The sequence below is a fragment of the Tauraco erythrolophus genome, chromosome Z, assembly GCF_009769465.1.
Source record: "Tauraco erythrolophus isolate bTauEry1 chromosome Z, bTauEry1.pri, whole genome shotgun sequence".
Taxonomy (NCBI): Eukaryota; Metazoa; Chordata; class Aves; order Musophagiformes; family Musophagidae; genus Tauraco; species Tauraco erythrolophus.
In genome coordinates this window covers 44,952,335-44,976,930 of record NC_141496.1, presented here as the reverse complement: position 1 = coordinate 44,976,930, position 24,596 = coordinate 44,952,335, and the positions used below count along the sequence as shown (strand labels likewise).

General features: G+C 40.9%; 1 protein-coding gene across 1 annotated transcript; it reads left to right on the top strand.

Moving 5' to 3' along the window:
• The first annotated feature begins 3,025 nt into the window (after positions 1-3,025).
• Positions 3,026-24,596, top strand: SMC2 (structural maintenance of chromosomes 2). Its single transcript, XM_086628993.1, has 24 exons — positions 3,026-3,193; positions 4,110-4,259; positions 4,984-5,106; positions 6,867-6,905; positions 7,080-7,190; positions 7,365-7,409; positions 7,820-8,053; positions 8,721-8,870; positions 9,528-9,761; positions 10,636-10,795; positions 12,700-12,817; positions 13,893-14,031; positions 14,277-14,396; positions 14,701-14,905; positions 15,496-15,631; positions 16,636-16,760; positions 17,585-17,778; positions 18,040-18,183; positions 18,438-18,632; positions 19,165-19,365; positions 20,207-20,323; positions 21,704-21,864; positions 23,317-23,464; positions 24,376-24,596. The coding sequence occupies exons 1-24, from the start codon at positions 3,026-3,028 to the stop codon at positions 24,520-24,522; spliced, it is 3,564 nt and encodes a 1,187-aa protein (XP_086485119.1). The 3' UTR covers positions 24,523-24,596.

Sequence of the window (24,596 nt, the reverse complement as noted above, 5' to 3'; positions counted from 1 at the left end):
AGTCAGTCTCACCTCTGGGCCCGGCAAGATCATGGAGCAGATCCTCCTGGCGACTATGCTAAGGCACATAGAAAACAAGGAGGTGATTGGTGACAGTCAACATGGCTTCACTAAGGGCAAATCCTGCCTGACTAATTTGGTGGCCTTCTATGATGAGGTTACAGCATTGATGGATAGGGGAAGAGCAACTGACATTGTCGACCTGGACTTATCCAAAGTATTTGATACTGTCCCACACGACATTCTTGTCTCTAAACTGGAAAGACATGGTTTTGATGGATGGACCACTCGGTGGATAAGGAATTGGCTGGATGGTCGCCCTCAAAGAGTTGTGGTCAATGGTTCAATGTCCACGTGGAGGCCAGTGACAAGTGGTGTTCCTCAGGGGTCAGTACTGGGGCCAGTGCTATTTAACATGTCATGGGTTAGGCCGCTCCGGCAACCAAACCCTACACAGTCGCCCACTCACCCTCCCCCAGCCCCAGAGATGAAAGAGAGAATTAAAGGATAAATGGGAAATCCGTGGATTGAGATAAAAACAATTTAATACAGATGATTTAATACACAGTGTAGATGCTCACCACCCCCTCTTATCCGAAGACCGTCTCGTCCTGAAGCTGCAATCCCAGACAAACGCGAGGCCTCGAAATAGAGAGGGGAAGAGAGAAAGAGATAGTACTCCAAGAGTGGGAGTACTGGAAGAGAGAGGAAAAAAAGGCAATAGAGCAAAAGCGCAGCAAGCGCAAAAGAGCAAAAGCGGCGAAAGAGCCAAAGCGCCCAAAGCCCTTTTTTCCGGCTGTCCCTCACCTTTATACTGGGCATGACGCTGCATGATATGGAATACTAATTGGCTAGTTTAGCCCTCAATCTTAAGTTCCACCACAAATCACAAGGGGAATTGTGGCCCCCTTGTCCCGGCTATGCTCCCCCTTATCCTGCCGTGCTTCTGCACTCCGGCCAGAACACGGCACACTGAAAAGTCCTTGGAGTTTCACTTCCAACCACAAACATCAGCTTGCTATCAACATTCTTCTCAGACTGAGCCTCTGAGTAAAACCAAAACACGGAGTTCTTTGGGCTGCTAAAAAGAAGAGCTAACTCTGTCCCAGCTAAAACCATGACAAACATCTTTGTTGGTGACATGGACAGTGGCCACGATCGAGTGCACACTCAGCAAATTTGCAGATGACACCAAGCTGTGTGGTGTTGTGGACACGCTGGAGGGAAGGGATGCCATCCAGAGGGACCTTGACAGGCTGGAGAGGTGGGCCTGTGAGAACCTCATGAAGTTCAACAAGGCCAAGTGCAAGGTCCTGCACGTGGGTCAGAGCAATCCCAAGCACAAGTACAGACTGGGTGGAGAATGGATTGAGAGCAGCCCTGAGGAAAAGGACGTGGCTGTGCTGGTGGATGAGAAGCTCAACATGAGCCGACAATGTGCACTGGCAGCCCAGAAAGCCAACCATATCCTGGGTTGCATCCAAAGAAGCGTGGCCAGCAGGTCGAGGGAGGGGATTCTGCCCCTCTACTCTGCTGTTGCGAGACCCCACCTGGAATACTGCATTCTGCTCTGGAGTCCCCAGCACAAGAAGGATATGTAGCTGCTGGAGCAGGTCCAGAGCAGGGCTACGAAGATGATGCGAGGGCTGGAGCACCTCTGCTATGAAGACAAGCTGAGAGAGTTGGGGCTGTTCAGCCTGGAGAAGAGAAGGCTCCGGGGTGATCTTGGGGGGGCGCGTAGGGGGGTGGGCAGAACTGCATTTCTTTCATTTCAATGCAATGTGCGGGCGGTACAAAGACACTCCCCGCCGCGGCCTGGAATGAACACTCCATCTCCTCAGCCCCGCCACATCACCCCACACTGCGGGCCCAAGCGCCTTCTCCCCCACCCCGTCTCTCCTCTCTCAGGGACTGCGGTCGCGCAGCTCCAACCTCCTTCTCTCACAGGCCCAAGACGCGCTACGCTCCCGACCGCCCCGGCCACCGCCCCCCCTCACCTCCAGAGCCGGAGGGGCCTTTCTCGTCAGCGCCCGCCCGCCGGGGCTGAGGGGGCCTTTCTCTCCAGCGCGCGCCCGCCGCGCTCGCCTGACCGGAGGGTGCGCGCCATCCCCTCCGGCCGGGGGGCCGCGTTACGGATGTGCTCACTCCTCCCTGGAAAAGGAAGGAGGAGCGGACCTGACCGCTCTCCTCTCTCGCCAGGACAGGAGGAGCCGGGCTGCTTCAGGCAGGCGGCGCGCGGGTAGCCGCCACCTCCAACGGCCGCAGGCTCTGGCGCCAAAATTCAATCGTCGCGGGCGGCTGTGAGCGCTGCTGGCGGTGAGGCGCCGGGGCTCGGGGCGGGTGGGGGCTCGGCTGATGCCAGCAGCGGGGGCACCAGCGGGGGCTGGCTCGGCAGGGGCACGGCACGGCACCCGTGGGGCTGTGGGGAGCCGCGGCGACCTCGGCGAAAGCGTGGGGGCAGGCGCCATGGCGGGGGCCGGGGTCGCGGCCGGGGCCGGGGCCGGGGCCGTGTTAACGGCTCCTCAGAGCCGAGGCGTTCGTTTTCCCGGGCTTCAGCCCTCCGGTAAGCAGGTAGCAGCCCTGCAGGCTGGCAAGGGAGGCTCCCCTTCTGCCGAGTTCTGAAAGATCCAGGCCTTTCCCTGTCCTTCGCCGGCTGATGGACTAACGGCAGGCTCTGTGAGAAACCAGGGTTATGCCGCGGTCTTCATACTGATGTGATGTGTAAAGTCACGTCGCTTAGAAATGTTGAAGTACAGGTTATTGTGGGGATGCTTCCTGGATCTGGGCTCTACTTGGAATTTTAGATGTATAAATGCATAATCTTTTGTTTGTGAAAGCCGTGTATTCTTTCAGTTTTCTCACACATTTAGCTGTTTGTTTGGAATGCAGTATGATTCGTTTGCTTATTTTTTTTTTTTTTTCTTTTTTTTTTTTTCCTTTGGAATCTGTAGGATTATAATCCAGATACTTTTCTTCATACTCGTGGGAGAGATACTTTGCCTGGTCCGTTAGGACCATAAAGAAGATGTACATCAAGTCAATTGTTCTGGAAGGATTTAAATCCTATGCTCAAAGGACAGAAATTCGTGATTTTGACCCATTATTCAATGCCATTACTGGCTTGAATGGTAGTGGCAAGTCCAATATCTTGGACTCAATCTGTTTCCTGCTGGGAATCTCCAATCTGTCACAGGTAAAGGGAGAAGGGGCATGTAAGAAAGGTCCTTCTGTCAGCAACATTTCGTATTGCTCGCTTGGGTGATCTCTGATGTAAGACCTGAGGTGGTACTTCTATTAAAAAAAAAATAGTTCTATTTATTTGGATTTTTCATTACATAAAACTCTGTTCTCCGTCGTTTTTGCTCGTTCTTACATTAAGATTGAATTACAATTTCATCGATATACTACAGTAGCTCAAAGTATGCAGCTTAAAATATTGGGCTATAAATATCCACTTAAAAGGTAGCAGCCTCAAGCTGAAGATCTTTTGCAGCCAAAGGCACTAACATGTTTAATCGTAATAAACTTTTTCACTTCTGGATTGGTTCTTAAAATTTGGCCAACTGCTTCATCAGAAAAATAATTAAAAGCTGGTTTTCATGCAATGCCTGCTATTTAAAAGACGATACATCCCTTTACTCTTGAGAAAAAAAAAATTGTATGCTCTGAGATAAATTTGAATCTCTGTCTTCAGGTGACTTTGTTGTTCGCCCACCTCCCGTAATAGTAGACAAATGCAGCACACCTCCAAGGAACACTGTGATGCATTTTCCTGTGAACTGCATTATGAATAGTAAATATCTTTAAGTAAACGTACTGGTGCCTGAACTAGTCATCTGGCTTTTGTTTTTTTAAAACATCTGTTCAGTTTTTGTCAGGAGTTTCATGCAAAAATAATTAGCTAGCTTGCTAAAACTCGACTGGCACACATTGCCTGTGGCTTTACAACGTTAGCACCTTGCAGCTCCCATATGTCTCTCTCTCACAAAACCTCAAATCTACAGCTAGATCTGCATTTTTTTGGTCATTTCTCAAAAACCTTCCATTGCGCATTGAAGCTATGTAATGAATTTCTTTCAAAAATGTATTCATCTGTTCCATGGATTTAGGTGCGAGCTTCCAACTTGCAAGACCTTGTTTATAAAAATGGGCAAGCTGGAGTTACTAAAGCAACTGTGTCTATTACCTTCGATAATTCTGACAAGAAACTAAGTCCACTGGGATTTGAAGCTAATGATGAGATCACTATCACTAGGCAGGTGAGTCTTTAATATCGGTGTTTCTCAGTAACATATATACATTTCCACCATGCTCAACAGAGTGACTTTTCATGAAAAAAAAAGGTAATTTTTTAAAGTCCCTGAATTTCTGTGATTGAGGCAATGCTTCTACAGTGTAGTTAGTAACACAAACTGTAGAAGTAGATCCAGTGTACTGGATCAAAAAAAGTTGGAATTACTTGGGAAATTAGTATAATGTTGTTAGATGTATTATATCAGTAGTGTTTTCTATGGACTTGCACAGAAACATAATAATAATGAAATGATTTTCCGAAAGCAAGTTAAATTTTTCTATTATTTTGTAGCTTTTTTCTTCCACTTTCATATTTTCCTTTTAATATCTGAACTGTGTGTTAAATTTGGTCTCCAAGAAAAAAGGAACCTGTATGATTCTAATGAAGATGTGTCCAAAGTTTTGTTGTTTGTTTGTTTGTTTCTTAAAAAAAGTGAAAACTTGTGGAGTTTGGAAATTTTCATGTCAATATTGCCCTCAATGATTGATCTTTCTTATATTTGTCTCTTTGGTCCAACAAGATCTGTTTTGATGTTCTCTATAGTATGCATATGTATGTATATGCAAAGATATATATATATATGTATGAGATTTGCTCAGATTTTTTTATTCTGTATTACGGTTTATATTCACATAATGTCAAGTCATTTTTGAATCACTTAATTTCTTCCATTTCTTTTTCTTCTCCAGGTTGTCATTGGAGGTAGAAATAAATATCTTATCAATGGTGTGAATGCTGCCAACAGTCGCGTGCAGGATCTCTTTTGTTCCGTTGGACTCAATGTCAATAACCCCCACTTCCTCATTATGCAGGTATTGTGTGCATCTTTATAAAATCCAGACCCTTATCAACGTCAACACAGGGAACAAAGAAATCCCTGAAATATTTGCAAGGAATAATAAAACTGAGCAGGATTTACTGTTTCAAATGGAACTGTCCCAGCTTGTGGGGGAGCGGGGGAAGGGCAGTTTTTCACCTATTTAGCTTCTCCCTAGTTACATGTAAGCTAAACCTCCAAAAAGCCAATTTATGTTAAGGGCTTATTCAACATTCGCAACTCAGTAAGACTCTAGAGCAAAATATGCACATTAGAATCATAGAATGGTTAGGGTTGGAAGGGACCTCAAAGATCATCTAGTTCCAACCCCCCTGCCATGGGCAGGGAAACCCTCCACTACACCAGGTTGCCCAAAGCCCCATCCAACCTGGCCTTGAACACTTCCAGGGATGGGACATCTACAACTTCTCTGGGCAACCTGTTCCAGTGCCTCACCACCCTCTGAGTGAAAAATTTCTTCCTTATATCTAATCTAAATCTCTCCTCCTTCAGTTTAAATCCATTGCCCCTTGTCCTATCACTACACGCCCTTGTAAAAAGTCGCTCTCCAGCTTTCCTGTAGGCCCCCTTTAAGTACTGGAAGGCTGCTATAAGACCACCCTGGAGCCTTCTCTTCTCCAGGCTGAACAGCCCCAACTGTCTCAGCCTGTCTTCATAGCAGAGGTGCTCCAGCCCTCGGATCATCTTTGTGGCCCTCCTCTGGACCCACTCCAGCAGCTCCATGTCCTTCTTGTGCTGGGGACTCCAGAGATAAACGCAGTATTCCAGGTGGGGTCTCACGAGAGCAGAGTAGGGGGGCAGAATCCCCTCCCTCGACCTGCTGGCAACACTTCTTTTGATACAGTCCAGGATACAGTTGGCTTCCTGGGCTGCCAGTGCACATTGTCGGCTCATGTTGAGCTTCTCATCCACCAGCACTCCCAAGTCCTTTTCCTCAGGGCTGCTCTCAATCCATTCTCTGCCCAGCCTGTACTTGTGCTTGGGATTGCCCTGACCCACGTGCAGGACCTTGCACTTGGCCTTGTTGAACTTCATGAGATTCTCACAGGCCCGCCTCTCCAGCCTGTCAAGGTCCCTCTGGATGGCATCCCTTCCCTCCAGCATGTCCACAATACCACACAGCTTGGTGTCATCTGCAAACTTGCTGAGTGTGCACTCGATCGTGGCCACTGTCCATGTCGCCAACAAAGATCTTAAAGCACTGGCCCCAGTACTGACCCCTGAGGAACACCACTTGTCACTGGCCTCTACGTGGACATTGAACCATTGACCACAACTCTTTGAGGGCGACCATCCAGCCAATTCCTTATCCACCGAGTGGTCCATCCATCAAAACCATGTCTTTCCAGTTTAGAGACAAGAATGTCGTGTGGGACAGTATCAACTGCTTTGGATAAGTCCAGGTAGACGATGTCAGTTGCTCTTCTCCCTTTCCATTACTCCCTTAAGATGTAATCAGGAAAGTGGAGGATGAGCCGAAGATAAGGTCAATTTCAAGCTTGCTGCCTGAAGAATTGACTTGTTTGAACTTTCAAGAACAAAAGAATTGAGCATACTAGATTATCTTTGTAGCAAAAAAAAAAATAGTCTTGTTTGAGCTTATAATATGACATCTAAAAATGAGTGAGGTTTTTTGGATTTGGTGTTTCGTTTTGTGTTTTTTTTTGTGTTTTTTTTTTTTTTACTATTGCATGGTACACAAACATTGTTCTTGTTTTATCTTTCTATCACCAGGGACGAATTACCAAAGTTTTAAATATGAAGCCACTAGAGGTAAGAAAGTTGTGGAAGTTTTTTGTCTGAAGGACAAGAGTCAATATTTGGGGGGTAGGGGACAAAAAAAAAAAGAAGATATCTGCAGAAAATGAGATATTCAACTCAGTTCTGAGTTGAACCTCTATAACATAAAAAGCAGCATCACATTTTTGTCACATTGCTTTATTTTAGATTTTGGCAATGGTTGAAGAAGCAGCTGGTACTAGGATGTATGAATGCAAGAAAATATCTGTCCAGAAAACCATAGAGAAGAAGGAAGCCAAGCTGAAAGACATTCAAATGGTACTACACGTTGGAAAATATACTTTTATATTTGTTAAAGTTAACCGAATAACTAGTATAGTGTGGTTTTTAACTTGTAGCAGATTTCATTTCTGCACCTGGAACTAGGTGTTTATGCTTGCACATATAAAAGTTTTTAAAATCTAGATATAAATGTTCTGGTTTGTATTTCAGGTTTTAGATGAGGAGATCACTCCAACTTTACAGAAACTGAAAGAGGTATGGAAAAATTAGAAGAGTGGTGGGGCCCTTAAAGTACTGAAAAAATACTTTCATCAACCTGAACCAGGGTGTGGTGACTAAAACCATAGCATGTTCTCAAGCTTTGTAAGGTCTTTTGAGAGAGATAAAAACTTATCTCTGTTCTTAAAAAACTCGTGTCGAGATTTTTCTGCTGTACAGTCAATTGTACGAGTATTGTTCTGTCTGAGATTTTCCTAAGCAGGCCTGTAATGTACAATATCAAATATTTTACTTAACACGTGGAATCTTTCCTCTTATCTACAGATAATAATATTTGTACAGATAATAACATTAGTAGAAGTGCTTAAAAGATTTCTGTTAACAGTCCTACTTAACAGTATTTTTTCATCAGATTTTAGAGGGGGTTTTTATTGGTCTCTTCTCAGGAACGAACATCCTATTTAGAATACCAAAAAGTAGTACGAGCGATAGAACATTTAAGCCGCTTCTGTGTAGCTTATCAGTTTGTTCTGGCTGAAGAGAAAAAGGTATCCTCTGGTGAAGTATTAAAGAAAATGCAGGCTGATGTAGAGAATCTTCAAGAATCAATGGCTGAAAGTGAAAAGAAGGTGACACAACTCAATGAAGAAATAGCAGAAATGAAAAAGAAAAAGGATGAGGTAAGTGAGAATCGAGTTGTGCTCATCAATACCTGAATACAAGGACTTATATGCGAAGGGAATTATTTTTACAGACACTAAACCCTTAATTTTTTATCTTCTGGTGGGTTTAGATTATACAGTGCTTATTGTCATTCTTAGCCACTGTCTAAAAGACATCCATTTAAAGTTTCCATTTGTCTGACATGGTTTACTTTCAGTCCTTGTAAATGAGTAATAACAGAATAGAAACTGTTTGCCCTCATGTTTCCACTCTGCATTCAATGATAAGTTTTGCCAGAGGTTCTTTTTTCTCCCTTTTTGTCAGTGTCTCAAAAGAAATACGCTTCACATAGGAAACTTGTTCAGCAAAAATCAGTACTCAGCTCAGTTTTGGGAGCAGTAAGATACAGGATGGCCCACAGGGTCTTTGGATGCCTAAATGCAGCTTTTGTACAGAGACAGAATCCCATGATATGGGATGATGTGGGTCTTCAGTAGTGGCTTCAAGTTAGTTTGGATTTCAGAAGGAGCAGATGTTCTGACCTGTTTGCATTGGAGTCTAACGGCCTGCTTGATCGAGTATTTATCTCCTCTTCCACATGTAGCTGTGAACAGAAGATGAAATACTACAAATACTGTATCAGTTTCTTATGCTAAACTAAATTTCCTTTGTTTCTGATTGTAGGAAGTTGGTGGTACACTCTGTGCACTGGAAGGTGAGCTTTCAGAAATTCAGAGAGTTTATGCTAAAGTACAAAGTGCCCTTGAACTCAAGAAGCAAAACTTAAAAAGTGAAGAGAATAAGTACAAAGAACTGGTAAAAAGCATGGAGGAGGTAAGACCTTTGTATATAATCTTCTTTAAACACTAAATTAATTTGGATTGAGGGGACAGCTGTTTTTTCTTAGATATTGTCAAGAAAAATCCTATCATTGGTAAGAATTACATCGGGAAAGCAGAAACAAATGGTAAGGGTGTTGTTTGATTTGTGTAGCACAGGTAGTAGGTTCCTATTAGAGAAAAATGTGATGCATATACAAGGAAAGTGCTGCTCTATGGTTGCCAACCTTCTATTAAGCTCAGGAGAGATCCCTATAGCTTTGAAAGTATTATGCTGTCTGGACATGTGGTGTTCTTAAAACTAAAGGAGAAATTTCTACGTTGCGTATTTCTGACAGTGGATGTTTTTTTCCTTATGCAAGAGGAGCACTGAAGAATACTTTTACTTTTTGGATATTGGAAAAAAAGAGCTGTTTCTCTTAGTTCTCGGGCAGTTGTCATCTCTTCCTGTGTTTCACCTTTCTGTAGATCATGGGGCAACTGCGCACTTGAAAACACGCAAAGACAAATTGTAAGATCACAAAATCTGACAAAGGTTCAGAGAAAGGTAGTTGATGAAACTACTCAGCTCCTCATCTAAACAACATGAATGTAAAGTTAATGGGACTCAGGTTCTCTCTTCCTTTTTTTGTTTTTCTTTGTTTTGCTGAAGGATTCTAAAGCATTAGTGTTAAAGGAGGAAGAAGTAAAGAAGATAGAAAATGAACTAAATGCTTTACAGGAACTAAGTGAAAAAGATGCAGATGCTTTAGCTGCAGCACAACAGCATTTTAATGCTGTGTCTGCTGGCTTATCCAGCAATGACGATGGGGAAGAAGCTACTCTTGCTGGGCAGATGATGACCTGCAAAAATGAAATCAGCAAAGCAGTCACAGAGGCTAAACAGGTAAGAATAAAAGCTCTGCCTGTCTCAGACCAGCCTTCCTGCTTCTTTTGAAAATTGTCTGAAAACAAAATTACACACTTGTGGAAGGTCAGTGAAAAGATTTGCAGAATATCTATGCAAGATATTTTACAAGTTGTCTTATGCATAAGTGACTTTTTGATAAAACAGGTCATTAAAAAAATGAAAATATGCTTGCGTAGATATAGACAAATAGGGAAAAGCTATAATGTTGCTGTGAGGAAGTACAGAAACTGGCATTTGAGACATAAAGTATGAGTTGCTGTACTGAAATGACTGATGGTGTTGGATAGGAAGGAATTAAGACTGCTATCAATGATACGCATTCATATTGTACAGATTTCTGCAGTGAAACTTACTGGAATCAAAATAAAGATGCCTGAGATTGTGAATGGAGAGTTCAGAAGAAAACGTTTTCTCCTCAGTCACATGCTAGTCACGTAACTAAAACAGACGCCACTTCTTTTATCTTAAGATTGGAAACCTGCTGAGATAGTTCTCACAGTGGAATTTAAGTTTTCAAAGTTGAAAATGCACGTTGCTTGTCTCACTTAAGGCAAGACTCTTTTGGGGAAGATAACAAGGACAGCCGTGTCCCACATTATTTTACCTTGTGTCTTCTTGGGCTCTATTCATGTCGTAATATGAGTTACTGTATCCAAATACATGATTTATGTTTTTACTTCCAAATCACCTGTGCCCTTACTTTCAAAAGTCAAGGCAGCTTTTTGGCATTTCTGCAACCAGTGGAAACTTTAGCAAATTATAGGAACACCTTGTTAGTGCAAGCGTTCTAAATCTGCACCTGCAAGATTCTCTTTGAAGATCTGTTTCCATATTTTCTTACTCCTTACAGACTCAAATGAAGTTGAATTATGCACAAAAAGAATTAAAGACAAAACAAGCTGAAGTTAAAATGATGGATGAAGGCTACAAGAAAGACCACGAAGTGCTTAAAGCTCTCAAAAAAACAAAAGAAAAACTAGAGGACCAAATGAAGAAGCTGAACTATGAAGGTCTGTACAGATTCCTGGTGCATAATTTTGGGGGAGTCTAAAAATGAATATAGAAGTGTGGTGCGTTGACCTTGGCTGACTGCCAGGTGCCCATTAAGCTGCTCTATCACTCCCCCTCCTCAACAGAACTGGGGGAGAAAATATGATAAGATGCACATGGGTCGACATAAGGACAGAGAGATCACTCACCAGTTACTGTCACGGGCAAAACATCCTCAGCTTGAGGAAGTGAATTTAATTAATTACCAATCAAATCAGAGTACAAGAAATAGCAACAAATCTTAAAACATCTTCTCCCACCCCTCCCTTCTTTCTGGGCTCAACTTCACTCTTGATTTTTCTCTACTTCCTCCCCCAAAGCAGTACAGGGAGATGGGGAATGGGGGTTGCGGTCAGTTCATCACACATTGTCCCTGTCACTCCCTCCTCATGTTCTTCCCCTGCTCCAATGTGGAGTCACACCCATGGGAGTCTGCTTCACAAACTTGTCCAGTGTGGGTCCCTCCCAAGGGGTACAGTCCTTCAGGAACACAGTGCTCCAGCGTAGGTCCCCTGCAGGGTCACAAGTTAGGCCAGGAGCCTGCTCCAGTGTGGGCTCTCCACGGGGTCACAGCTTCCTTTGGGTCACATCCCATTCTGGTATGGGGTCCTTCACGGGCTACAGGTGGGTGTCTGCTCGACCATTAACCTCCAAGAGGTGCTGGGCCACAGCCTGCCTCACGTTAGTCTTCACAGTGGGCTGCAGGGGAATCTCTGCTCTGGCATGTGGAGCACCTCCCCCGCCTCCTTCACTGACTTTGGTGTTTGCAGAGTTGTTTATCTCCCATATTCTCACTCCTCTCTCGGCTGCTGTTGTGCAGCAGTTTTTGCTCCTTCTATAAGACGTTATCCCAGAGGCGCTACCAACATTGCTGATGGGCTCAGCCTTGGCCAGCAGTGGGACCATCCTGGAGCCAGCTGGAACTGGCTTTGTTGCACACAGAAGCAGAGGAAAACAAAGATTTACTCTCCACTTCCCATCAGTAGGCAATGTCCAGTCACTTGCTGGGAACCAGGGCTTTAGTATGTATAGTGGCTGGTGTGGAAGATGAATGCTTTAATAACAAATGCCCCCTCCCTTCCTCCTTTCTCTTAGCTTTTATTGCTGAGCACACCTTCATACGGTATGGAATATTGCTTAGGTCAGCTGTCCAGGCTATGTCCCCCCCCAGCCTACTGGCCTTTGGAGCAGGGTTTGGAGAGACAGCCTTCATGCTGTGGGAGCACTGCTGCTCAGCAGTAACCAAAACACTGGTGTGTTAACACCTTTCTACTAGAAATAAAAAGCCTTATTGAGGGCTGCTATGGGGAAGGTTAACTCCGTCCGAGCCAGACCCAATACAAGAAGGAACTGAAAACACAAGTATGCTGCTTTCATGCACAAAGAAATTTCTCTTGTCAGAGCTCTGCGAGCTCTTACCTTCCACAGAAAATAGTTTAATTTGATTTTATAAGCTTTAGGCCAAATGTTTTGAAGTTTGATGGAAAATTTAAATTGCATATTAAATTTCGATAGAAAAAATTACCATCCTCCCTACTCTTTCCTAGTTTTCCTTACCTAAAAACACTTCTTAAAGTTCATTTCTCATTCCAGGTAATGTTTGTTGCAGAAGCTGCTCAAAACTAAATTGATATTCCAGAATGACATTCGGAGAAGCACGTTAGACTTTTGACTCTTTCTTTGCATGTTTGGTATTGTGATGGTCTTAATTTGTCTAAGCTGGAAATTTACAAATAATTTTAGGAAGTTTTTCAATTAAGTATTCTCTGCATATATGTAGATAAACAGTCTAGCATAGCAGTTTTTAAGCTGACAGATTTCTGTACTCTGGATGTTTGTCTATGGCTTGTGTTCAACTCTTAAGAAGAGAAAGAAGCAGCCCTTCTAGCAAAAAAGAAGACTTTGACTCACGACATTAGCCGACTGAGAGAATTGTACGAAGGCTTAATGGCAAAGTTTCCTCAGCTACACTTTGAATACACGTAAGATCTCAGTGTGATCCTAAAAGACATTTGAAAGTGCTTTTGGGGGCATTTTATGCATAGCTTATGAGACTCAGAGGATAATTCCATCAATTGTTCAGCTGTCACTTTCGTTGTGGTGCCAGTGAATAATCATAGAATCATGGAACGGTTTGGGTTGAAGGGGATCTTAAAGATCATCTAGTTCCAACCCCCCTGCCGTGGCCCGGATACCTTCCACTACACCAGGTTGCTCAAAGCCCCATGCAGCCTGGCCTTGAACACTTCTAGGGATGGGGCAGTTACAACTCCTTAGGGCAACCTGTTCCAGTGTTTCACCACCCTCATCATGAATAATTTCTTCCTTATATCTAATGTAAATCTCCCCTCTTTCGGTTTAAAGCTGTTACCCCTTGTCCTGTCACTATATGCTCATAATGGCTACCTTACCTGCGATGCAAGTGAAGAGAGGGAAGGGGACGAAGTCAGGAAATATTAACTGAATTAATAGGTAGCAGGGGAAGTGATACAGTCATTCTTAAATGACAGCCTTATCAAGGTCACTGGAATTTGGGAGTGTTGTATGATGGCATTTGCAAGCCGTAACTCAACTTCAATGGCTAAACCCATAGAATCCAAAGGTCTAAACTGCAGAAAATTGTACACATCAGTTTTCAGAGTCCTGCCTGAGGACTGTCAGTAGACTTGCTCTGTGGAGGTCAACATTGTATCTGTCTCCACCAATCAAATATATGTATCTCCAGATTTATCTGCTTATGTCATAATCAGTCTGAACATACTCCTGTATCTGTGCTAATAATAGGACCCATAGTAAAAAACAATTGAAAATTATGTTAAAAAAAATATACTAAAATCAAGAAGGACATTCTTCTAATGACTTTGTAGCTGACTTTTGGGGAGTCGCTTGCCTTAAAGTTTTTAATTGAATTGTTTTCGATGGCTTTTGTCCTAGTAGAATTTAAAACTTCTTACACCAATGTAATAAGCAGTATGAGTCTTTAGGTATACATTTTTTTTTCAAGATGTGTGAGAGAGAAACAAATATGTGATGATCATAATTTAAATTCATTTTAAGAAATCCGGAAAGAGATTGGAATCCAAACTGGGTGAAAGGCCTTGTCGTGTCTTTTATCACTGTGAAACATCTGTCCAACGCAAAAGCCCTAGAAGCGGCAGCTGGAGGGAAACTCTACAACATTATTGTGGACACAGAGGTATGTTTATGACTTTAATACAGAACTCTGAATGTTGAGATGAAGTCGTGTGATTCAGGGTTAGTGACCATGTGCATCATTGCTGAATGCTGAAGAGGTGGTTTGGACCCAGGTACGTTTTAAAATGGATCAAGAGAGCCGTGCATAGTTACTGGAACAATATAGTCCCCTTGCAATGGCCTGTTGTCTTACTTTGCAAAATCAGTTATGTATTCAGGTATGCTTTGTAACTCTTTTCGTTTGAGGTTACTGGCAAAAAACTTTTAGAAAAGGGCAAACTAAAGCGTCGATACTCCATCATTCCACTGAACAAAATATCAGCCAGGTGTGTTGGGCAAGAGACTATCAAGTTGGCCAAAGCCTTGGTATGTAAATAAATACACTATTTACACTGTTTTGCTTGTGTGCTTTTTTCATGTTGTTTCTGTGCTAAAAGTGTGGGCTTCTTAATGGTTATACTAATATGAATTTATATAGAGGTTGAGGGTTTCTTGATTTTATTTTTTTCCTTTGTATCCTTTCATCTTTGCAATTTTAAAATGGATATTAATTATTCTGCTTATAACTGAAATTGGTTTTATATGGTGTTTTGGTCAAGAGAAGACGTAAATTGAATTTGAAAATTCTTATAACTTAAGGCATACTAACTGCATTTCATTTGATTTCTAGGCTGGTTGTGGTAATTTGCATTTAGCCCTTTCTCTAATTACATATGAATCTGAACTGCAAAAAGCAATGGAATATGTCTTCGGAGCAACACTGGTCTGTAATAACATCGATAATGCTAAGAAAGTGACATTTGACAAAAGGATAATGACGAGAAGTGTTACGCTTGATGGAGATACGTTTGACCCCCAGGGCACTCTGCATGGAGGCAATTGCAGATTTTATTCATATAATAATATTGTGTGTCTGTTGATTTGTTTCCTGCTTATACCATTTTTTGTAAAAATGAACGGTACTCTTTTTGTTTAGACTTATACTGGGGATAATATGATCTGTTTGAGCAAAGATTTGCTTTCAGTCTTGAGCTGAAATAAGATTGATTAGACTCAGAAAAAAATAATGGCACACTATTCGCATAAAGCAGTTTAGATTTTAAATCATTAAATATTATTTGGCTATATAATCCTCTTGGAAGGAGAAACGCTTGGATTCAAGCACTTTTTGAAGTAATTAATAATTAATTTGGGGTGATTTCATAAATTGTGGAAAAGTTAGTTGATTTCACAAGAAATGCATGCGTAGTGTTCAAAGTCTGCAGAATTGAATTCAATCACAGAGGAGGCAGTCTTTCTCCACAGAGAACTACTGTAGCTTCAGTCTAGCTACGTTTCAGTTTTGTAACTAAAACAAATCATCAACCTGCATCATTATTAACACTTAGAATTTGCTGTTTGCCACTGGTGAATCCACTAGTCTAATTCCAGTTAGCTTGACTTGACTTTTTTTTCCACTGAACAGGTGCGTTTCCAAAGGCTGTACCAATATTGTGTAAACTTCAAGAATTGAAAGACGTTGAAGCAGAACTCAAGACAAAGGAATCTGAACTTCAGACTATAGAGAATGAACTGGCAAGATTGAAGAATGTTGCTGAAAAGTAAGGTTTGCCCTATAAAATGTCTGTTGTTTCTTTTATGTGACCAAGTGAATGTAATATAAAGAAGTATTTTTGGATGGCATAGGGCTTGATGAAAGTGTAATAATACGCAGGAATTTTATTCCTTTCCTCTATCTGCCCACTCCAATTTAATTTGCAAGTATGGCAATCGACAAGTAAATTTAGTTTTTAGGCAACACATGCAAGAAAACTTTGGTTTGGGTAATGACATACGGTGATGTCTACTTGCAATCACTTGAAGTTTTCTGGAGATTCATGAAGTCCACTGAAGAATGGATCTGTTCCAGCCATACTTTGTAACATTCAATATAGAATTTCAGTTTGTGAGAGCTCTTATTTTTCTCCCAAGAAAATATAAAGATACTAAAGGGGAATATCTGAGTGATTCTGCTATAAGAATTTAATTAAATAATTTGAAGTATTTTTGATTTTCAGCTACTCAATTACTGAAGATCTTTTTTAAAAGACAGAACATAAAAAATATGTTCAGTCAGTTCTGTAAAAATCCCAGAAGGAGGTAATGTTGTGTAATATGCTATCTACCAGCTGGATTTATTTTTCAGATTGCTTTGAGTTGTAACAGACTTCTGGAAATACGACAAAAGGAAGAAAGAAGTTTTGCTTTTTGATATTTTTTTCTTTAATGCTTCAGCCTATTATATGTCATGCTGCTGGTTGGAAAAACATGAGCTCTGAATTGTTGCCAAATTCCATGTGTTGCATTTGCTTGTTTTTGATATACCTTATGAGGGCTACATAACCAAGAGTAACATATGTGACTTACATGCATACAAACTTCATAACTGCTATTAAAGAAATTATGTCAGACTTTCATGTATTCAAGCTTATTTGTCCTATAGCCATCATTGTATGTCACATTAGAATGGGAATGTAAGTATTGGTTTATCTACTTATTTCAACTTTGAAACTGAAGTGCTGGGTATCCTTCGTTGCAGCAATGTGTATCATTACTGTCTTCAAAGGTACCGGCAGCTGAAGCAGCAGTGGGAGATGAAGTCTGAGGAAGCGGAGCTGTTAGAGACAAAGCTTCATCAAAGCGCTTACCACAAACAAGAGGAAGAGTTGCTTGCCCTGAAGAAAACCATTGGTGACAAATGTGTTCTTAATCTTTTAACTGAAAACTAATTGCTGAGAATGAGATGGATGTTTGGCTGTTTGATCTTTGCTTAAGAAAAAAATCTTTGTTTTGAAAGCACCGGCTTTATATATTGGAATATGTAACAAATATGGAATCACAGTAGATTTGCATAGAGCTGATTCACATAAGGTTGGTCATTATCCTGTAGTAGAGGTTATAGTCTTAGTAAGTGTTTTACATACTTTAAATAAAAGAAAAAATGGCTTTGCAGGGAAGTTTTAAAATGGATTTACTCCCGTAATTGAGTAATCTTTGTTTTTTCCAAGCCATCTGTTTCTGTAGGTATATAAGGTTAGCAATATAAAGTTTGCGTAACGAGAAGGCATTGGAAAGAAGTACTGTTCGTATAGCTAAGGAAAAATGTAAAATGAAGCAAATGCAGCAATGAGCAAGACATCTAAATAAAAAATGGACAGAAGTGATACATAATAGACGTAGTATTCTAGGGATGAGGTGGTATCTTGTTAGGTAGCCATCTGATTAATTATTTCTCAATCGTGTGATTTGACATAGACTTGCCTCTGTCAAAAGAAGAAAAAAGGCTTATTTTAATTAATTTTAATGACTGGTTGTCTTATGTGGTGCCCTACCAATAACTGGTAAGAGCAGCACATCTTAGAGTAATGACTGAAGTGGCTGACTTCAGTAACTAGCAAACATACAACCACTTTTTTATGTTAGAGGCAAAGATGGATTTATTTCAGTTGGAGTTCAGGATGCAAATTTAATGATAAGAACAATGCCCAGTCTCAGTACTGTACTTCTTGATTCAGCGGAGTGTGAAGAGACATTAAAGAAAACTGAAGAGAGCCAAAAGAAAGCAGAAGATAAATACAAGCTATTGGAGAAAAAGATGAAAAATGCAGAAGCGGAATATGAAAAAGAACTAAAAAATGCCCAGCAGAAACTAGATATTGCCAAGAAAAAGGCAGATGCTTCAAGCAAAAATATGAAAGAAAAGCAGCAGGTAAAACTTAACCGTTGTTGGCAATTTTCTCAACGTCAAAAGTGGCAGTAATCGGCAAATCTGATTCTCCTCAAGTTTTAATACTGTCAGTTTTGGAACTTAGTATCTGATGTAGAAATTGCTGATGCTTTTTGTCTGTGAGATTGCCCCTTTGCTGAAGAATGGGTACTATTAATCTTCTACAGCATTTACTATATCAAACTGCATCTTAATTCTTTCCACTTAAGCATAACTATAATAAATTTGAAAACATCTCTCTAGGAACTTGAAGCTTCACTTCTGGAACTCGAAGAGCTACGACAAGAACTGGCCTTCCATAAACAACAGGTAGCGGCTGCAGATGAAGCAGTGAAATCCTACCAGAACCAAGTTAATGAGTTGGCAGCCGAGATGTCTCAGAGAAAGGTAAAAGTAAATACTGTGTTTCATTATCTGTTTTGATGTTACTGAAGATATGATCCCCTAAAGCTCAATTTATCAAGTGTATTTGTTGTTTGGATTGTTTGCCAGCACTCAATTACGTTTAGCCTAGGTAGTTATTTTTTGGCTTCGTTGCCACATGTGGATTTTTACCTCCTTCCTTGCTGTGTCCTTCTAACAACCGTCTAATACAAGCCTTTGAAAGAAGCTAATAAATGGCTGTTTGATTTGCTTTTCAGGAATCTGTAGAAAAATCACAGAAGGAGCTGGCCAAGAAAAAGGAAGTAATTCTGTTACAGGATAATGAAATTAAAGCCAAATCTGCAGAGATAGGAAAGTACAGAGAAGAAAATAATGAATTACAGCTTAAGATTAAAGCATTAGAACACAACATCAGCAAACATCAAGAAGAGACTGCTGATGCTGCTGCCAAGGTATTTCAGCACTGTTTTTCTTTACATCATGTGACCAAGAGTGGTTACTTCCCTTGCAACCTGTAAAGGAAATAACTTTTTTTTTCTTAATAAGCACTGTCATATTTGCAGCTCTTGATGTGAAAAGCTTCATCCCAGAAGGAGGGGGTGTACACTGTAAATTGTAACAGGGCCTATCGATATGGACTAATAGAGGGTAGATCACAGTGAGAAGAACATTCTGACTGTGTGGACAAATTAGGTAACTAATTAAAGAAGCTAATCCTGAGATTTGGTGACAATGGCTTAGTCCAGATGTAGAAAAACCTGTTCCAAGTAAACGTGATGGCTGTATGTGAAAGCTCCCTTAAAATCTTGGTTCATCCACAGTCTTGGAAATCACATGAAGCATTGTAAAGGTACACACCTGTGCTGCGTTGGGGTAGAAAAATTAATGTTGTAGAGTAATTTCGGGATGTTGATTTCTTTTTCTTCTTAATTCACATTTGAGAAGGGGTAAAAAAAAAGCCTCTACATATCTTCTTGTTTGCAGGTGACAAAAATGCTGGAAGAGTATGAGTGGATAGCTTCAGAGAAATCACTTTTTGGTCAGCCAGACACAGCCTATGACTTCAAAACTAACAATCCTGATGAAGCACATCAGAAGCTGCAGAAATTGCAGGAGAAAAAAGAGAAATTGAAAAGGAATGTGAACATGAGAGCTATGAATATGCTTTCTGAGACAGAGGAGAGGGTAAACATTCTGTGCTTCAACCTATGAAGACTGGGCAGATTGGGTATATGGTGTTACATAAAAAATAGCTTTGTATTCTCATATGCTCTATTTCTGAATACATCAAAAATGAAACTAAATCTTCATGAGATAGCAAGAAACCTTTTGTTAGATCTTTTATACTAGTCTTAAATTTTTGAACTATTCACTTGTGTACTAGTTTTCTAGGTTATGCATAATCTTGATTTTTGCATGGTAAAAAGAGTAATTTCATTCCTCCCTACCCCAGTCCATCCTAAGTTTGCAGCAGCAGCATTAGGCAAGCTTTGTGGTATCCACTACACGATCTGAGAATTACATGCGTTATTAAAGGTTGCAGATCCAAAACCTGTTCATCTTCAAGCATGAAAGCTTTAAGATGTTCCAGGGTTGTCTCGAATTCATCTGTGTCTTGAGGCTATTCCAAGATTGCCTCAAAACTGTCCACTGACTGACTCTTCAACTTTTCTAGTACTCTTTCATGATTAGAATTGGCCTGTTCTTCCTGTCAGCCTCCAGAAGCATCCTTTCTTCTATGGAAAAGTAAATGAAGAATTATTAACTTGAAAAGGGAGGGCAACTTTCAGAGTAATGTTGGTCTTCTCCTTTGGTGATTGTTGAAAATTCTAATGCTTTAATTTGCAAGTAATATCCTAAAACTGAAATCCTGCATACAGGTCAATGAATACTTTGGATTTCAATCTTGTGGTTAATGGCTATTTCATAGTTACAAACACAATAAACAGTGACACTGTAACATGAGCACAAAATGTATTTGAGCATAAATCTCATTGAAATAAATCTTTTCTTTTCATTGCACCAGTACAATGACTTAATGAGGAAAAAAAGAATTGTAGAGAATGACAAGATAAAAATTCTTGCAACTATTGAAGAGCTTGACCAGAGGAAAAGTGAAGCTTTAAACAGAGCTTGGAAAAAGGTATGACACTTGAAATCTCATCTTCACGTTTTAGCAGAGGATTAGATTTATCTTATATTACTGGTTTGCATATTTCCATGGAGAAAAAAAAGTCCCTTTCCAGAGCTGATCTCCCTTGACTAGTACTTCAATTACAAAACAACCACTTCATTTCTCCTGTTTCATCTCACTTTTGAGAATAAGACATGAATGCTCTGAGAATTGTAAAGATACAGTTAAACCTGCAAAACTACTTTACCATTCCCTTTTAGCGCCCACAAAAATTTAGGGAAAGTTAAGCTACTGGCATGCTGAAATCATTATCTCTAACATGGAAGTTGAACAAAACAGTGATACAGTCTATTTTTCTTTTTGTTTGCTTGAACCAGTATTTGACCAGAGTTGAAATCTTCTGGTTCTGTGTAGCCCCATACAATGTGGGGCTGTGGACCTGGGCTACTGTTCCTGTCACTGGTAGGACAGGTGATACTGGAATACAGCAACAGCTGATTATGTTTCTTTTATCTAAGCACTCTGCCTTCTTACTCGTTCTCTCATATCATGAGCTGTATCAAGAGCATAAAATTTTTCCCTTTCTACGTGGAAGCCTCTTGACACATTATTTTCTCCTGTACCAGGAGAACTTGTACTTTTTGGCCTTTGAGAAGATCGATTATATCTAAGATTAAATCGCCCACAATTGAAGTATCGGTTTTCATTATTACTGTCCGTACTCAAGGTATCACTGACAAAATGGTATCTTTTCATTGCAAAGTCTTGTTTGGCAAAAATTAGTGAATTGTATGTAAAAGCATCATGGGTAGTGGAATAAGTGCACGTTCCTTGAGCTAGGAAATGTCCAGCTTTGTGAACATAGATGAACATTGCTTAAGATTGCTTACTTGCTTTCTGGGAAGAAAAGGAGTGGGGAGGATGCCAGTGTGTGCCTCTTTTAAAGTGCTTATACTTATAAAGGTGCTTATACTTTTAATAGTCCTTTGATTGAGAGAAATCGCAATTTACCAGTTAATAAATCTGAGGTGGGGCATAACCATTTCCCTGGCTGATAGGGTAAAGAAACCTTCCAATATTTCTTTCACTTGATCCTTCTAAAATGCTTAGTATAAAGTGTCTTCTCTCTCTCTCTCACGTACACCCTACTCCCCCACCCCACCGCCCCCCACCCCGTGTTGCTTCTCTTTTCCGTACAGGGATAATAAAAGATTCCATGTGCTAATATTTTCTCACTATGCTGTATGTGCTAATCTTCAAGACATAAGAAGTCACTGGGTTAAATTGGACAAGATGTCCACAGCATAGTGCAGCTTACCGCTATGTTTTTAGCTGTTTGTACTCTTGATTCAAAGCACAAACATGCATCTTTTATGGTCTGACCCCTAGGTGAATGAAGACTTGGGTTCAATCTTCTCAATGCTTCTACCAGGAGCCAATGCTATGCTAGCAGCCTCCAAACCCCAGAATATCCTGGATGGTCTGGAGTTAAGAGTTGCCTTAGGAAACACCTGGAAGGAAGACTTAACTGAGCTTAGTGGAGGACAAAGGTTAGTGAACTCTCTGGTGTTTTTTCTGTTTTGTTTTCCATTGCAGTTATGTATGTAATTGGTATGTCTCGCTAATTATAGTTCAGAAAAGCAAAAAATGAATCTTTTCTCTAGTCAAGTCGGGGACTCTGTCTCCTTCCAACCTGACTTAATATTGACAGCATTATTAATTCAGTTCAACTCAAAGAGGAATCTGACTTAGAACAATGCATTACTTGGCATATGATAACAAACAAAATTTTAGTCCATGGAGAAGTGACAAAAAAATGAATTGAGTGGTGAGAAAACTACAGTTAACTCCAGGTAGTACTGAGGTACTGTTGAATTAAATGCTTCAGCCTTTAGTTGTAATCTCAAAATCTACATAGACAAGTTCTGCCCCAGTGTCAAAGTAATGTGATGGTGACAGTTTTCTCCTCTGGTGGATTACAGCTCCTGTGTAGGGTATATGCTTCTTTGCAACTTCTAAGGAAAAATCTAACAAATGGTAAAGTAGAAACAGAATCTAGGAAAAGGTGAGACAGATACAGACCTTTCTGAACGACACTGGAAAAACAGCACTGCAAAAATTCATCTTAGAATGGCATAGGCTGGAAGGGACCTCAGAGATCATCTAATCCAACCTCCCTGTCATGGGCAGAGACGCCTCTCAACTAGACCAGGCTACTCAAGGCTCCGTCCAACCTGGCCTTGAACCTCCAGAGAGGGGGCATCCACAACTTCTCTGGGCAATTTATTCCAAAGTCTTACCACCCTCGTACTGAAGAATTTCTTCCTAAAATCTAATCTAAATCTGTTCTCCTTCAACTTAAACCCATTTCCCCTTGTCCTATCAGTGGACACTCTTGTAAAAAGTCCCCCCCGAGCCTTCCTGTAAATTCCCTTCAGGTATTGGAAGGCAGCTATTAGGTCCCCCTGAAGTCTTCTCTTTTCAAGGCTGAACAATCCCAGCTCCTGCAACCTGTCCTCGTAGCAGAGGTGCTCCAGCCCCTGGATCATCTTTGTGGCCCTCCTCAACACGCTCCAACAGATCTATGTCTCTCTTATGGTGGGGACACCAGAACTGGACGCAGTATTCGAGGTGGGGTCTCACAAGAGCAGAGTAGAGGGGGAGAATCACCTCTCTTGACCTGCTGACCACGCTTCTCTTGATACATCCCAGGAATTGAATTCAGAATTGAAAATAGGTAAAGCAACAGCATGATTTTAAATATCATCACCTAACTAACCTGATCTTCTTATAAAAAAAAAAGTAACATTTGCCATTTCTGGCAGAAGGTTTCACGTTTTGAAATCAGAAGTTGTGGCAGAAGCTGTCGTTCTGTCTCTTCAGAACTCAGAGCATGAACCTGCTCTTGAGAGCGTATTTCGTGACTACCAAGCAATTGTTCTCATAAGCCAAAGCCTCTCAAATAAGAGTGTAAAATGTAACATTTTTGTTCTCTGTATTAGATCACTGGTGGCCTTGTCCTTGATCTTAGCCATGCTTCTCTTCAAACCTGCCCCAATTTACATCTTGGATGAAGTGGATGCAGCCCTTGATCTCTCTCATACCCAGAATATTGGGCAGATGCTTCGTACTCATTTCAGACACTCCCAGGTATGACCTTGACACTATTGTGATCATCTGCTTATGCACTCCATTATTTTCAGAGGCAGCCTGCCACTGAGAAGTCTCAGCTGTTCAAGTATTTTATTCCAGAGATGTGTGTTATATTTCCAAGTTGTTTCAACTGGAAGTTACACTAACGATAGGGCAATTGAAACTTCTAAGTATGACGTTTTAATGTGACCATTGCTGCAGTGTCTAAAACCCGGTAGTAATAGGGAAGAGTATCTGTGATATGATTAGTTTTACACGTGACCCACATCCTGAATTTTTTTTTTTTTTTTTTTTGGCTAGAATTCTTTACCCTGAGCTTTAAAAATATTTTGCTTTTAACCTTGTTGAAATAAGCCAGACACAAGTGGAAAGAATCTCTGTATCACTGTGGCCTGTGCTTGAAAGAAATACGTATAACTGAAGAAACTTTGTATGTGGAATGAAAGGCAGTACCTGTCCGTATGTGGGGGTAGGACATGACCTTTCCAAATTATGAGAGAGAGGAGGGGAATATTTTTTACCAGTATTGTAAAATAGTTTGAGCAATATTTTCAGGCTGTGAAAGATCCTGCATTCTTACAGAATTTGTGGCAACATTTTTTCCAGTGATTGATGCACCATGAACAGGCTTCCTGTATCGTGGCCTGTGTATCCAGGCCATGTGCTGGGATACGGCCGCAGCCGTGCATCGTTAGCTGCAGAAAATGCCTGGCCTGTGGGTGTGTGTTAACCTGCCTAGCACCTTCTTCTGGGCTCCAGTTACACTTAGGATATTTTTTCGAGAATTACCACCAGGGTATTAGCCAAATAAAGTAAAAGGAATCCTCTTTTTAGAAGCCTTTTCCAATGTTGTTTGAAGTCTTTATTTGGATGGCAGCATTTACTGTAAGCTTTCTGGTTTGTTCTAGTTTGTTGTGGTGTCCTTGAAGGATGGAATGTTTAACAACGCGAATGTCCTCTACAAGACCAAGTTTCTGGATGGGGTGTCCACTGTTGCAAGATACGATCAGTTTCAAAGCAGAAAAAAGACAGCAGAAAAAATAGCAGCTTCTTAAATGTTCTTTGTTCCCAGTCTACAGCTAGGCCAGGAAGAAACTCTCTAATTGTTTAACTCTCTCATCAAATGTGT